At 36.6% G+C, this 14,070-nt stretch overlaps 1 protein-coding gene across 1 annotated transcript in view; it reads left to right on the plus strand.

The window, feature by feature from the left end:
* LOC131203499 (delta-like protein 4) overlaps positions 1-14,070 on the plus strand; it is a 116,087-nt gene that overhangs the window by 51,742 nt on the left and 50,275 nt on the right. The window contains exons 3-5 of the mRNA XM_058193835.1: positions 5,385-5,480; positions 6,327-6,422; positions 10,298-10,393. Coding sequence (XP_058049818.1) covers positions 5,385-5,480; positions 6,327-6,422; positions 10,298-10,393 — 288 coding nt within the window. The remainder of the gene's footprint in view (positions 1-5,384; positions 5,481-6,326; positions 6,423-10,297; positions 10,394-14,070) is intronic.

Genomic DNA, 14,070 nt, shown 5'->3' on the forward strand with positions numbered 1-14,070 from the left:
ATTAGCAATTATGGGTTTAGCAAAAGCAAAATATTTTACAGATGTTCTAAATGCTGAGAAATTGGAGGAAAAACATAAAACCCAAAAGAATTTTTTCATATCTGAGAGCAATACAAGAAAAGGTCCTTGTATAGTACTAGAAATAACCGGGAGGGAGTGGGTGGGTTACACAAAAGGGTTTCGCGTTCAAATCCCAATAGCTGAACAGCTTCATCATGGGAAAGTTAATCTCTATTATAGGCTCTAGCAGTAAACAGTTGTTGATTTTGCAGTACCAGGAGTATAGGATCCTGTACCTTGTACAGGTTGGCAGCTTAGCTGGTACAATTTGTACAAGCTGTTATTTCTGCACATTTTTCAAAGATAGTACCAGCTTAAATAAAATGTGTAGTAATAATACCAATGAAGTGTAACCAAGGTTTTGAGAACCAACATCAAATTTATTCAGCCCAGAAGCCTACCAGCAGTCTTATACTGTGAATTTGCTTTTTCAGAGGGAGAGTTACTCCATCTCCAAGACTTCTTTTCCTATTTACCAAGAGTACCTTGGTTTCTCTGGTTTTAATTGAGTAGGTTCTCCCTTATCCTCCCAATTATCAGATTTAGGCAATGCTTAACATATTGATTGCTCTTTCAGTTAACTGATAAGGAGCAATACTGATGACACCACACTCTAAATCTCTTTGTGACCTTCTCCAGCTGTTTAATGAATAAAATGCAAGATAAGATGCAACCCTGTGGGACACCACAGGTCAACAGCCTAGTGTCGAGCAATAATTCCATTATGTAAAGTCCTGGCATCAGAGGAAACCCTTGTAAATCTGTGTTCCCAAAGACCAGGCCAAAAATAATCAAAGCACCTTCGCGATTGAATTAGACCCTAATAATTAGAATCCTTCATAAGCATCTGGAGGGTGAGACTATCACCTTCTTGATCATCTTTCCCAGAAATTATATTTATGAAATAGGCCCATAGTTGGTAGATATATTATTCAGGTCAAGAGTGTTCTTTTTCTTTTTCATTAGAAATCTTGGAAGTGCCTCCTACAGGCTGGGGGAAACATATTTCATCTGAGCAAACGTTGCTCATTTCAATTAACCATGTTTCCCGAGTTATCTTAGCTAATTGAATTAAATAAATAAGATCTCATGTAACTTAGGTGCATCCCTATATACAGTAAACTACTCTTCATGTGGTATTTGTGAATGATTTGAACTCATCTAAAACTATGTATAACATTGGTTTCACATAGTTATTCTGCACTTTCAGATCATCCATTCCATCCAAACAGAATATGCTGGGCCAACTACTACTAATGGAGACAAATTCATAACTGTCAAAGAAGACATTAAATCCCAGATTGTTCTTGATTGGACAATCTCAGCATGCACATTATAATCCTACTGGACAAGAAACCACAGATAATCTAAGAACATATTAGACATCATTCATTCATTTATTTTATTATTTTACAAATAACCCAACGTATTCAATACACTCCTCCTCCTATATTCCACATAACAAAAACAACCCTGTATGATGGCTTGTGCTAAGAGAGAGTGACTGCCCAAAGTCACCCAGCTGGCTTCCATGGCTAAAGTGGGACTTGAACTCATGGTCTCCTGCTTTGCAGCTTAGTACCTTAACCATTACACCATCTTGATTTCCTCGTATAGGCTGCAATGGGAACAAAAGGGCAGTCAATCATCGACCTCCTATTCTTTCTTGCAATAATCTACTTGTTCTCCCCTACCATATTTAGCTTTGCTTTGTTCAGTCACAGAATATTTTCTGTTCTTCACTTTCCCCAGAGAGTGTATTCTTCGTATAGCCAACAATATTTCTCCCACACTTTCCTAGTACCCACATAAAATGTTGTGGTGCAAAGAGGGAACACCTGGGAAGAGGTAATTTCAAGCCCCAGGCATCTGATGCAGTTAATCAAAAGCTGATCCTGTGAGGAATCTGTTTTCCACTGGTAACACTCAGGCAAGCAATGATAGGCAGCAGCTAGATGAGATAGCACAGTTTCATTTTCACTCTCTCTGGCCCAAATGGCAGTTTTATTTTTAGTGCCCACTTACTGGGAGCTGTTAGTAGCTAACCAGAACACAATAACCACACTTTAAGTCAAACTTAGAAATGTTTTCAGCAAATAGAATGGCCACTCCTCATTTGTATGCCTAATATGACTTTTCAAATACTGTAATGGAATATAATGGAATATACTTATATTGTTGAAGCCACTAGGAAATTTTATTTTGCCACCATTTGTCCAACATCTATATAATCTATTGTAACTCCTTATATTGTTCCATTCAGTGAATGTGTACAGTCTTTTTCACTGGCTCAAAACATGAAACATTCTTGATTATGCAGGTACTGTATGTCTGCTAATAGATTAAGATTCAGTTTGAATTTGTACTTTGATGCAAAGAGTAGATTTGATTCAAATTTGCAATCTGATGAGTTGATTCAATTTAAGGGCATATGTGCATGTGTAGAAGTCCATCAGGTCTTCTGAGTGAGTGACTGAAAGACAGTGAATAGAACTGATCTGATTATTCAGTTCAAAGAGGTAATTTCATCAAATCATCTTAAAATCAGATATCTGAATGAAAGCTTTGCACAAAGTTAGCAATTACTCACCTCAAGATGAGATGGATAGCACACAAACCTAATAAATAAATACTTATGCGAGACCTTGATAAATAATTTACTTCAGTTATTATTTACCAAGTACCATTCCCATACAATATAAATCTATTTTAAATTGTGAGATTGTGACAACAGCAGTGCCTGCGTTTGGTAATTTTATAAAACTCTCTAATTAGATGTATTTATTCAAGTAAATACAGCTTATTTATTCAAGTAAATTCAGAAGCTGAAGCCTGGTTTGCCTTCATTGGAGAACATCCAAAGTAACAAGCTTAATTATTTTATGAGTTGCTGCATTCCAGGTACTGTAAGTTCAGTCATGCACATATATTGAAATGGATCTTATTTCAGCATGTATATTTTTAAATGTAAAAAAAAAAAGAACATAAATACACAGCAGTGGCTTTTGTGAAATTTCAGAGTTGTAAGTGAGAGAGCTGTAAATATGGCATGGTATTTAAAAAAAATACATAGGAAAAACCAATTTAAAAGACTTCTCTGTTTAGAAGCAAGAAATATTTGTGTAATTTAATTTGTGTCTTGTTTCTTAGTTTCATAGTGCATAGAACTCACATGATAACTAACCTGCCTAATAGGAATGTGGAAGATGGAATACCTATAAATTTTCTCCTGGGATTGAGTAGTTGTGTGTGATTCAGGGAAAATATGTATTTGATTTCAGAAATCCTATACTCACATCGTCTTATAGTTAAAACCTGTTTTGCCTTTGAATCCAAAGCATTCTACAGGGTTTTTTAAATCCTTACTCTAAAATAATTTATTTTGAATTAACTTACTTCCAAATAAATCAGCATTACAACTAAAGTATCACAACATGCTTTTGCAGAATATTTATTTGCTTACCATTTTCTACTTATAACATGAGAACAAGAATAGCTTTTTAAAAAAAAACAACCATGGAAGTCAAGGCCAAGGAATAAAATATGCCTATAGTTGTAAAATTATTTATCCAATTACATTATAATTTTTGAAAAACCTTATAGATATTTTTCATATATCTTTCTTACATTATTGTCAATTGCCACATGGATAGTATGGAGGCAGGCAAGAAGAGGCAGGCAGGAAAAGATCACAGAAAAATGCTTAGCTTCTCTATGTGAAAGTATATTAAATAATATCTCAAATTATTTTGAATAATAAAATGCAATATTCTTTAAAACACAAAATATAATGAGGTAACAGAGAAAACTAGTATAGGCATAATGTGTATATAAGATAAACATATTTTATTGTATGCTAAGCTTTATTAGAACAAAAAATATTTCACTAGACTGTGATCCACTAGAACAAAGTTTAAAACTTTCCCAAATTCATCATCAAATAAGAATGAGAATTAAAAACAAGACCCTAATAACCTCATTGTTCATCTTAAGCTACCAATAGCACTTAGGCTTATATACCGCTTCACAGTGCTTTGACAGCCCTCTCTAAGTAGTTTACAGAGTCAGCCTATTGCCCCCAACAATCTGGGTCCTCGTTTTACCCACCTCGAAAGGATGGAAGGCTGAGCCTGGTGAGATTCAAACTGTCAAACTGCAGTCAGCTGGCAGTCAGCAGAAGTAGCCCACATTACTGCATACAAACCACCACGGCTCTTATAAAGCTACAAAGACTTCTACTAATCACCCATTCTCCTGAAAACATGATTAAGTGGATTATTCAGGGGACAAAACAAATCCAAATGGAAAAATGGAAGTCATGGTTATTTGGTGTGGGGTTTTTTTCCAGCTTTCCTGCTCAGTCATAGTACACAACATTATATGGCACAGCATTATCAATTTCTGCCTTGATCTCTACCCATCTAATCATAATTCAACTGCAATACTTGGGACTGAAACATCACTTTGATTTTGCAGGCAACTTGATAAACTATGACCTACTGGGACATCATTTAAGAGATATTTCCTTCTCTAAACAGAGAAATAGAATGACCAAAGGTGGGCAAGAAAGCAGTGGGTGGAATAGTGATTTCCAATTTCCTGCTGGATTCCCCATTGAGTTTCCTTGTGGGAAGCTGGCAGTGAGCTTTGGAAATCCCCTTTTCCCCCCTCCCTAGAATTCCTGCTGGCTTTCCCATTTACTTTGCTTGTGGGAAGCTTGTAGGCACAACATCAGTGGGGAAATTAGCAGAATTGCAAGTCCTAGAGAAGCAGCTAGGTAAGTGGCGGTGGTGTTTGAAGCAACCACAACTTCCGCAACTTTTTTGGCATAGAATTTTAGATTTTATATGGTTTTAATTTTTAGTGGGTTTTATTGTTTTAAATATATTTTAATCTGGGCCAAATTGAATAAGTTTTTTAAATATTATTTTATCTTGTATTTATTTTGTTGTTCTGTTTTATCTGGCTGTAAACCGCCCTGAGTCCTTCGGGAGAAGGGCGGTAAAATAAATAAATAAATAAATAAATAAATAAATAAATAAATAAATAAATAAATAAATAAATAAATAAATAAAATAAGTCACATGGGAATGAGTCCCAGCATTCTGCAAGTTAGCCCATTTGAGGTATCTTGGTTCAATCAATATTGCCCTCTGAGGTATTATTTTGGTCAATTGTAAGGTTACAAACGGATGTCGGAATTTTAGTATTATATAGATAAAGCAGAGATATGTCAGTGGTAGACCATAGATCAACAGGATCCTCATTACATTACAGCCAATCTGTTCTAAATTCAGTTATCATTTTTCTGTTCTTTTATATAGCACTTTGCGATCCATTGTGTGAAAACGGAGGGACCTGTATCAGTCACAATATCTGTTCCTGTGCATATGGATTTGTTGGTTCAAGATGTGAAACACGTAAGTATACTATTATGCGTATGTAACTTTATCAATCTTCCCACATATTGATAGTTAATAAATAATACGAGAAAGAAGAATGCAAACTTTACACAACAACAGCAATAATAATAATTGGGGAGGACTCAATAGGTCGATAAAAATGCTAAATTCAATCTAAGCAACTGGCTGACTGTGTGACAGATCATAATTCTGCCATTATTTTAAATCGAATCGAATCTAGTATGCAACATGTAACTCAGTATTTCAATATTAATAAATATATTTAATGCTCAATAACATCATATCTGATGCTGTGCTTTCTAAAAGCACATTAACACCATAAAATGTATTCAATCTTTTTCAATACTTACTTTGTAACTGTAGCTCTGTTGCAGAGAAACATTCTTTATGGTAATGTTTGCGAATTTCAAAGCATTGAAAAATACATTAAAATACTGAGAATATAAAGGACTTGGGGGGGGGGGATTGCCATTAAGATTTAAGTTATTGTTGAAAATGTATACTAATATGTTAATAAGTTTAAGATAATCTGCCTTTAAAACTAGTCACAACTTAATAGTACACATATTTTACACTATTTTAACTAAAAACCCTGGTCAGTGACTGACTATCCTGTAATCCTTGATCATTAAAATATTTCTCTGCAAAGATATCTACAATAGGTTTAAAAGATGTTTCTCTGTTCATTAAGAAAGGAAGGGTTTACATGACATTTAAATTTTGGTTTTAATAGCATAGTCCCTGATATGCTCTCAGTGGCTGCCCTGGATTTCTGTCAGCATAATTTAGAGCAAAATATCAGGTGCTAATAATCAATTGACTTTGCTCTAATTTGTTTTTCAGTGGTTTGTAATAAGCATTGTCACAATGGTGGGAAATGTGTGGCACCGGATGAATGCCAATGCAAGGCTGGATGGAATGGTCCTTTATGTGAAACAGGTAACCACATATTACTAAAAAAATTCCACAAAAATAAAGTATGTAATAATTCTCTTAAAGGTATATGTAACACATTTATCTGGGGCTGATATTAAATTCTCCCCCGAGAAGCGAGGCAAGACTTCAGTCTCCTCTGTCTTTTGGAAATGTCTGAAGACTTGGCTGTCTCTCTTGGAGCTCACAGAGAAGCACACAGCCACGGGGATGGGTTAGTGCCCTGAAGGCCCTCCTCCCCGCCTTTTAATTACCTTTTATGTTGAATTTAACCATCCTTGCCTCTATTGAAAATTTCTGAATTTAATTTTTATATTTTTAATACTTTATTTGTACACCGCTCAGAGTGTCCTCAGTGAGGAAGGTAGATGGTGCCTATGTTTGATAGATAGATAGATAGATAGATAGATAGATAGATAGATAGATAGATAGATAGATAGATAGATAGATAGATAGATAGAAGATAGATAGATAGATAGATAGATAGATTAGAAGACAGACAGACAGACAGACAGACAGATAGATAGATATAGATAGATTAGAAGATAGATAGATAGATAGATAGATAGATAGATAGATAGATAGATAGATAGCTCCATCCATAGCCATCATCCCACATACAACTTATCTTTTGTAGAGGACTGAATATTGTCCCGTTTGAAGGTGCCTAATTTGTTTTTAAGATTAAACAAGATAATATTTGGCATTATATTACACCACTAAACTTCCTTGTCAGAAGCACCAAAGCACTTCTGTGATGAAAGGATTAACCCGTGACATCATCATTGCCTGGAGGATGCCCAGTGAGAGGATCCTTTCATGCCCCATTACTGAGTCCCCCCCCAAAGTGGTACCTACTTATCTACTTACCTTTACATGCTTTAGAACTGCTAAGTCAGCAGGAGCTGAAGCGAATGACGTGACCTCAGCCTGTCACACAGCAGCACTCGGGCTTTGAATGCAGGCTTGCAAATTGTCAACTCAGCCTAGCCACATGAGCCACTGCACTCCTACATTTGACATTTATGTATATTAATTATGGTACAGGCAATTGCCACAGGATACAGCATTCTAACATCTATTATCTGCACTCTTTGCCCACATGTTTGGTTCTACTTGTGATTTCCATACATTCAGTGCAGTGGTCTGTTAGACCATTTTGAAAGCATTGAGCTAAATGCATTATCTTTTGATTACGAAAAAAATGGTGCAACAGACATTTCTGATGCAGTACACATTTTGTAATCTAGTTTCCTTGTTTTCATCAACAGCCAAATGTGAAGCCAAAGTGGAGATTCAATCTTAAGGCTGCATGCGGCCTCTGAAGCTTCTTTTGGGGACCTTCAAACATTCTTACTAAGTTATAATATGACAGAAGGGAAAATGTTTTATAATACGATTGAAGAGTAATAATTTTAACAGTATTAGTTTTAATGGAGTAGAAACAAATGAAATTAAGCATGTAATTTTATGTTGTCTGAAAACCTATGACTTATTGGATCTATACTTCCTGGAATATAGAATTTGGCAAATTATTCTAAGAAAAATACAACACTTGACCCCAAACAGAGGTGATATTCAACAGGTTCCGATCAGTTCTGGAGAACCAGTAGCGGAAATTTTGAATAGTTTGTAGAACCGGTAAATACCACCCCTGACTGGCCCTCCCCCATCTGTTCTCTGCCTCTTGAGTCCCAGCTGATCAGGAGGAAATGGGGATTTTGCAGTAACCTGCCCCTGGACTGGGGAGGGAATGAAGATTTTACAGTATCCTTCCCCTGAAGTTGGGTGAAAATGGAGATGTTATAGTATCCTCCCCCTGCCAAGCCCACCAAGCCAAGCCCACCAACCATAGCACGCCCACCAAGCCATGCCCACAGAACTGGTAGTAAAAATTTTTGAATCCCACCACTGGCCCCAGAGTATTGTTATGTATCCCAGACTCTTAAGGAAAGACCATAAGTGGAAAAGCACATGCTTTGAAGATTATTGTAAACTATAATTAGCACTCCTAGATAATGCTAGCAAATATGGGGACATTTTTTCCCCCAAGTATCTGCAAATCACTATAAATGAAGAAGTGTGGGTCCTTTTAACCTGCAAAGTGCACTTGGCCTCAGTGGAAGTGACACTTCAATGCTAAATCTGATTTCATTCCATTTCACTTTTGTTAATACCATTTATGAATTGACATAAATTCATTTGCCCGGGGGGGAGGACTTTATGATGTTAAAGAGTTCCAGGTTCTGCATTTTTACCAAAGTCAGGGGTGAAATAAATGGAATCAGGGTTAGGATCTGGTAAAAACTGGTGCAGAGCAAGTCCTAGATGACAAGTTTTCACAAGTTGAAGTGCACCAAGGAAGCCAAGCATGCAAAACATAATAGCAATAGCACCTAGACTTATATACCGCTTTATAGTGCTTTTACAGCCCTTTCTAAATGGTTTTACAGAGTCAGCATATTGCCCCCAACAATCTCATTTTACCGACCTTGGAAGGCTGAGTCAACCTTGAGCCTGGGGGATTTGAACTGCCAGATTGCAGGCAGCTGATAGTCAGCAGAAGTGACCTGCATTACTGCACTCTAACCACTGTGTCACTGAGGCTCAAAACCCATAAACAACACCCAAGCAGTGATTCAATAAACCTCCTGCTTCCTGCTGGGACTGCTTTTTTGAATTATTAACAATCTAACTGGCTAAAATAACACTAGTGTCCTGCCTTCATAAATCTCAGGTTGGCATCATAGCAACAGCTATATTCAATGTTTCACTTTCTGATTAATATAAAAAGAGGAAAGAAGATGTCAATATGATCAGTGTACCCCTATAGTGATTATTAGTATTAATATTATTTCTGTCCTCTTTTTTTGGCCATATGTCTACTGGGGGTGGGGGGGAAGCAGCTTTCTTAATGACTAGATTCAAAGGAAACAGAATCATGCAAGTTGCTTTTCTAATTGGCTACAATATGGAACAAAAATGTAATAAAAGCTGAATGCTGAGTGGAGTAAAAGGTTTATTGAATTTATTGTATACACATTTTAGGTTGTTTTTGTCAGTTTATATGAATAACCCTTAAGAATTATATTGACATGTGTAGCAGCTTGTATATCCAGGTCAAATAAGGACCGATTTGCATTAATGTAGTTAAATACTAATAGTGCTCATGGCATTTTGCTTCAGTTAGTTTTTACTGAAAGTATTCCACATTGACTAACATACAAACATAGAAATATGCATACAGGTATCATAAAAGTACTAATGTCTAATTGTACAATTCCTACAAATTAATATACTTTATAGATTTGCTCAGATCCCTAAATAAATATTGAATAAACATTGAGATATATATTTATAATCCAATTAATTTTACCCTCAAACTAACAACTCCCATTCCTCTTAAGCTGTTTTGTCTTATTCAAGAAAAGGCAACGTGGATGATTTTTTGTAAACCAGCTTATATTATTTATAGATTTTTACAGCATTGGTAAAATACAAGGAATATACTTCATGCTATAAACCAGTAAATGGTGGTCAATATATCACGGACTTCAGTGTCACCACATTTACAACAAATTGAAAAGGTGTTACTGCTTCTACAATGGACAAAAAAGGTGACAGAGAAGGCAGAGAAGAAATTTGTCTCAAAGTGCCTCAGAAATAGAGATGCACCTGGAGAAAAAGATTGCAAAACAAATATTAAATAAAATATTACTGTGATTCTAGGGAACAAAATGTCTCATGGCTCACTGAGCCATTGTTTAAAACAGAATTATTCTGTGTTCTTAATAAAAAAAATATATTGAGAGAGCAAGGAAGAATTTAATATTTTCCTCCTTATCTGAAATAAATTTTTATTTTGTTTTCTTTTGGTACAGCCATTTGCAAACCTATTTGCCTAAATGGTGGGACCTGTATTCGCTCAAATATATGTGCTTGTCCATTTGGTTTCTTCGGGCTTCAGTGTCAATCAGGTAAGATAAATAAATTAAATTCTAATGATTAAATATTGTTTCCCTTCCCTAAAAGAATAATATATATTCTTTCCCATTATTTGTTGCATCTTCACTATGCTGGCATATTGTTTATTGTTGTTGTTAGTTGCAAAGTCATGTCCTACCCATCGCAACCCCATGGAGAACACTCCTCCGGGCCTTCCTGTCCTCTACCATCCTCTGGAGTCCATTTAAGCTCATATCTACTGCTTCAGTGAATCCATCCAGCCACCTCATTCTCTGCCATCCCATTCTTCTTTTGCCCTCAATCTTTCCCAGCATTAGGCTCTTCTCCAGTGAGTCCTTCCTTCTCATTAGGTGGCCAAAGTATTTGAGTTTCATCTTCAGGATCTGGCCTTCTAAAGAGCAGTCAGGGTTGATCTTCTCTAGGACTGATGGGTTTGATCGACTTGCAGTCCAAGGGACACACAAGAGTCTTCTCCAGCACCATAGTTCAAAGGCCTCAATTCTTTCTTATGGTCCAGCCTTTCTTATGGTCCAGCCTTTCTTATGATCCAACTTTCACAGCCATACATTGCAACTGGGAAAACCATGGCCTTGACTATACACATTTTTATTGGCAGGGTGATGTCTCTGCTTTTTAGTATGCTGTCTAGATTTGCCATAGCTTTCCTCCCCAGCAGCAAGCATCTTTTAATTTCTTGGTTGCAGTCCCCATCTGCGGTGATCTTGCTTATATGACATGCATAAAGTTAAAGGTAAAGGTTCCCCTCGCGCATATGTGCTAGTCATTCTCGACTCTAGGGAGTGGTGCTCATTGCCATTTCAAAGCCAAAGAGCTAGCGTCGTCCGAAGACAACTTCAGACAATAATGTCATAGTGCCATCGCATCCCTTATGACATGCATAGTAAGATGTTAATTGAAATAGTGCTGTATATCAAGTTGCCCTGTATTATTTTTAAAGACAGGAAGGCATATATGTAAATAATATATTGAGCGTATCACAGAAAACAAATCTGTTATTCATAATGAACTCAACTTTGAAATATATGTTGGCAAAATATCACAATACACAGTGCCTTACTATGTCAGTACACTCAATATTGTAAGCGAGAGAGCTTGATAGGCACTATATTACTTTAAATGAGAGTAAAACGGATGGATAGATGGTAAGTTTCCTTTTTGTTCTATCAGCCAGAAGGTAAATTCTCCTTAACTGGTTTTCATGTACTGTTTCTCCCCATACACAGACTCTTTCTAATAATCTGATATAAATTGCTGCTACACATATAATTTTCCTAATCTAATATAATTACAAGACTGTTAGCAGTTCAAAATATGTTATACATTTACTATAATTTGTTTGTATTGCAGCAATCCATACAGTAATTTCTTCCTGGTCAATACAACATAGATTTTTTTTTTAATGTGAGATGTATTAAATTATATTATGGTCAAGGATGAGAGAATTTTGCACTTCATACTTTGGTTTCTTCTGGTTTGTTCTATTCCAGTGTTGGCGAACCTTTTCAGCACTGAGTGCCAAAACGGAAGCAAGCGTACATATGCGGAGGCATGCTGCAAATCAGAAGATCAGGTCCCTGGCGCACACGTGCAGGAGTACCAGAAACTAGAAGAGCAGTTCCCAGGGGCATATGCGCGTGCCAGGAAACTGAGCTTCCAATTTCTGGTATGCATATGCATGCCAGTCACCTGGTCTTCCGATTTCTGGTGTGCATGTACACACAAAGACCAGCTGGCCAGCGCACATGCGCATGCTGGAAACCGGAAGCGCAGCTTCCGTGTGTGTGCAGGTGCACCATGGAGCTACATTTCCGGTTTCCGGCACTCCTGTATGTACAAAGACCAGCTTGCTGGCGTGCATGTCTTCGCCGGAACCCAGAAGAGCAACAAGTAACAGCTGATGTGCCCAGAGAGATGGCTCTGCATGCCACTTCCGGCATGCATGCCATAGATTCACCATCACAGCTCTATTCTAATGAAATTTCTTAAGAAATTTCCTGACAGTAAGAACAATTAAGCACTGGAATGATTTGCCTTCAGAGGTTGTGGGTGCTCCAACACTGGAAGCTTTTAGGAAGAGACTGGATAGCCATTTGTCTGAAATGGTGTAGGGTTTCCTGATTGAACGGGGAATTGGACTAGAAGAGCTCTAAGGTTCTTTCCAACTCTGTTATTCTGTTCTGTTAAGAAGGAAACTTTTGATAACCAAACTTTTGTCATTTCATATCCTGAAAGAGTGAAAACAGACCCATCCCTGATAGTAACAGGCAACTGTCATTTGTCACCAATTTCGCTAAGCATCTATCGGAAATTTTGCACTTAGCTTCAACTGCCTTTCAGTTTCTCATTTAAATTATTTTTTTTCTTACCATCAACTTTTGGAAAACAGTGTTTTATCATTATATTTTTACTGATTAAGATATTCCAATTATTGAAGTCCACATAACCTTATTACATCTAATTGTGTCTATGATCTACACATAAACAAATTAATGCCTCATTTAATACTCATTAATAGTGGTTTGAATTATCTTATTGCAATTTTCTGTTTGTAATTGTTTTATTTTGTTTTAAATTGTCTGGGTTTTTTTTTAATGGTATTGTTTCTTAGCTGTCTATGCAGGTGGGAGGAGATGAGTAAAAAAATAATTGTAACAGTAGTAATACAATGCAATATAATTATTACAGTAATAGTAATGATGACGATTTTCATTGAACGCCTAAAATAGAAATCTTAAATGAAAAACCTCAAAGTAAGTCTGATTGAGATCCCTTCTAAGTACCACATATGTAACATTGCACTGTAAAGCTAACACCTAAATACATTTATTAATTCCAGTATTCCCTCAAACTCCAGTAATATCATCTTTGATAAAAGGCTATATAGTGCACTTTCCTTACCTGAAAGTGGGGTAAACATGTAGTGGGACTTTTTTCTTAGTAGACTTAAATAAAAAATGAAGCTTTTCCTGTCAGTCATGTCTGACTCTAGGGTACGGTGCTCATTTCTGTTTCTTGGCCAAGGGAGCCAGTGTTGCCTGAAGACAATTTCCATGGTCATGTGGCCAGCATAGATGCACAGAATGCTGCTACCTTCCCACTGAAGTGGTATCTATTAATCTACTTGCACTTGCATGCTTTCAAGCTGCTAGGTGGGCAGGAGCTGGGGCAAGTAATGAGAGCTCATCCTATTGTGCGGAGCTTGGGACAAACTCAGCATCTTTAACTGCTGAGCCATCACACCCCCATAAACTTACATAGGGCTGTGTTAATCATGATAAACAGCTAGCCCACTATGTCACTTAAAACATTCTTCCAGACCATGCAAAATATTGTAGCTCACCACAGACTATCTTGTTATTGTAAATTTAATAAAAGCTTTAAGCAACCAAATATTGGTCTGAGCCACACATTGTGCTAAGCTATGATTTGTGCAATCATGGTAATAATTATAGTATTAGTAGTAGTAGTAGTAGTAGTAGTGGAGGAGAAGGAAGAAGAAGAAAATATTACTAAATACAAAGACCTGCAAATAGAAATAGAATGACTGTGGCAAAAGAAAGCAAAGGTACCAGTAGTACCAATAGTCCTAGGTGTCCTGGGCATAATCCCAAAACAATTGGAGTGCCACCAGCATTGACAAAATCACCATTAGTTAATTGCTAAAAGC

This window comes from Ahaetulla prasina, chromosome 1 (genome assembly GCF_028640845.1).
Source record: "Ahaetulla prasina isolate Xishuangbanna chromosome 1, ASM2864084v1, whole genome shotgun sequence".
NCBI classification, from domain to species: Eukaryota; Metazoa; Chordata; class Lepidosauria; order Squamata; family Colubridae; genus Ahaetulla; species Ahaetulla prasina.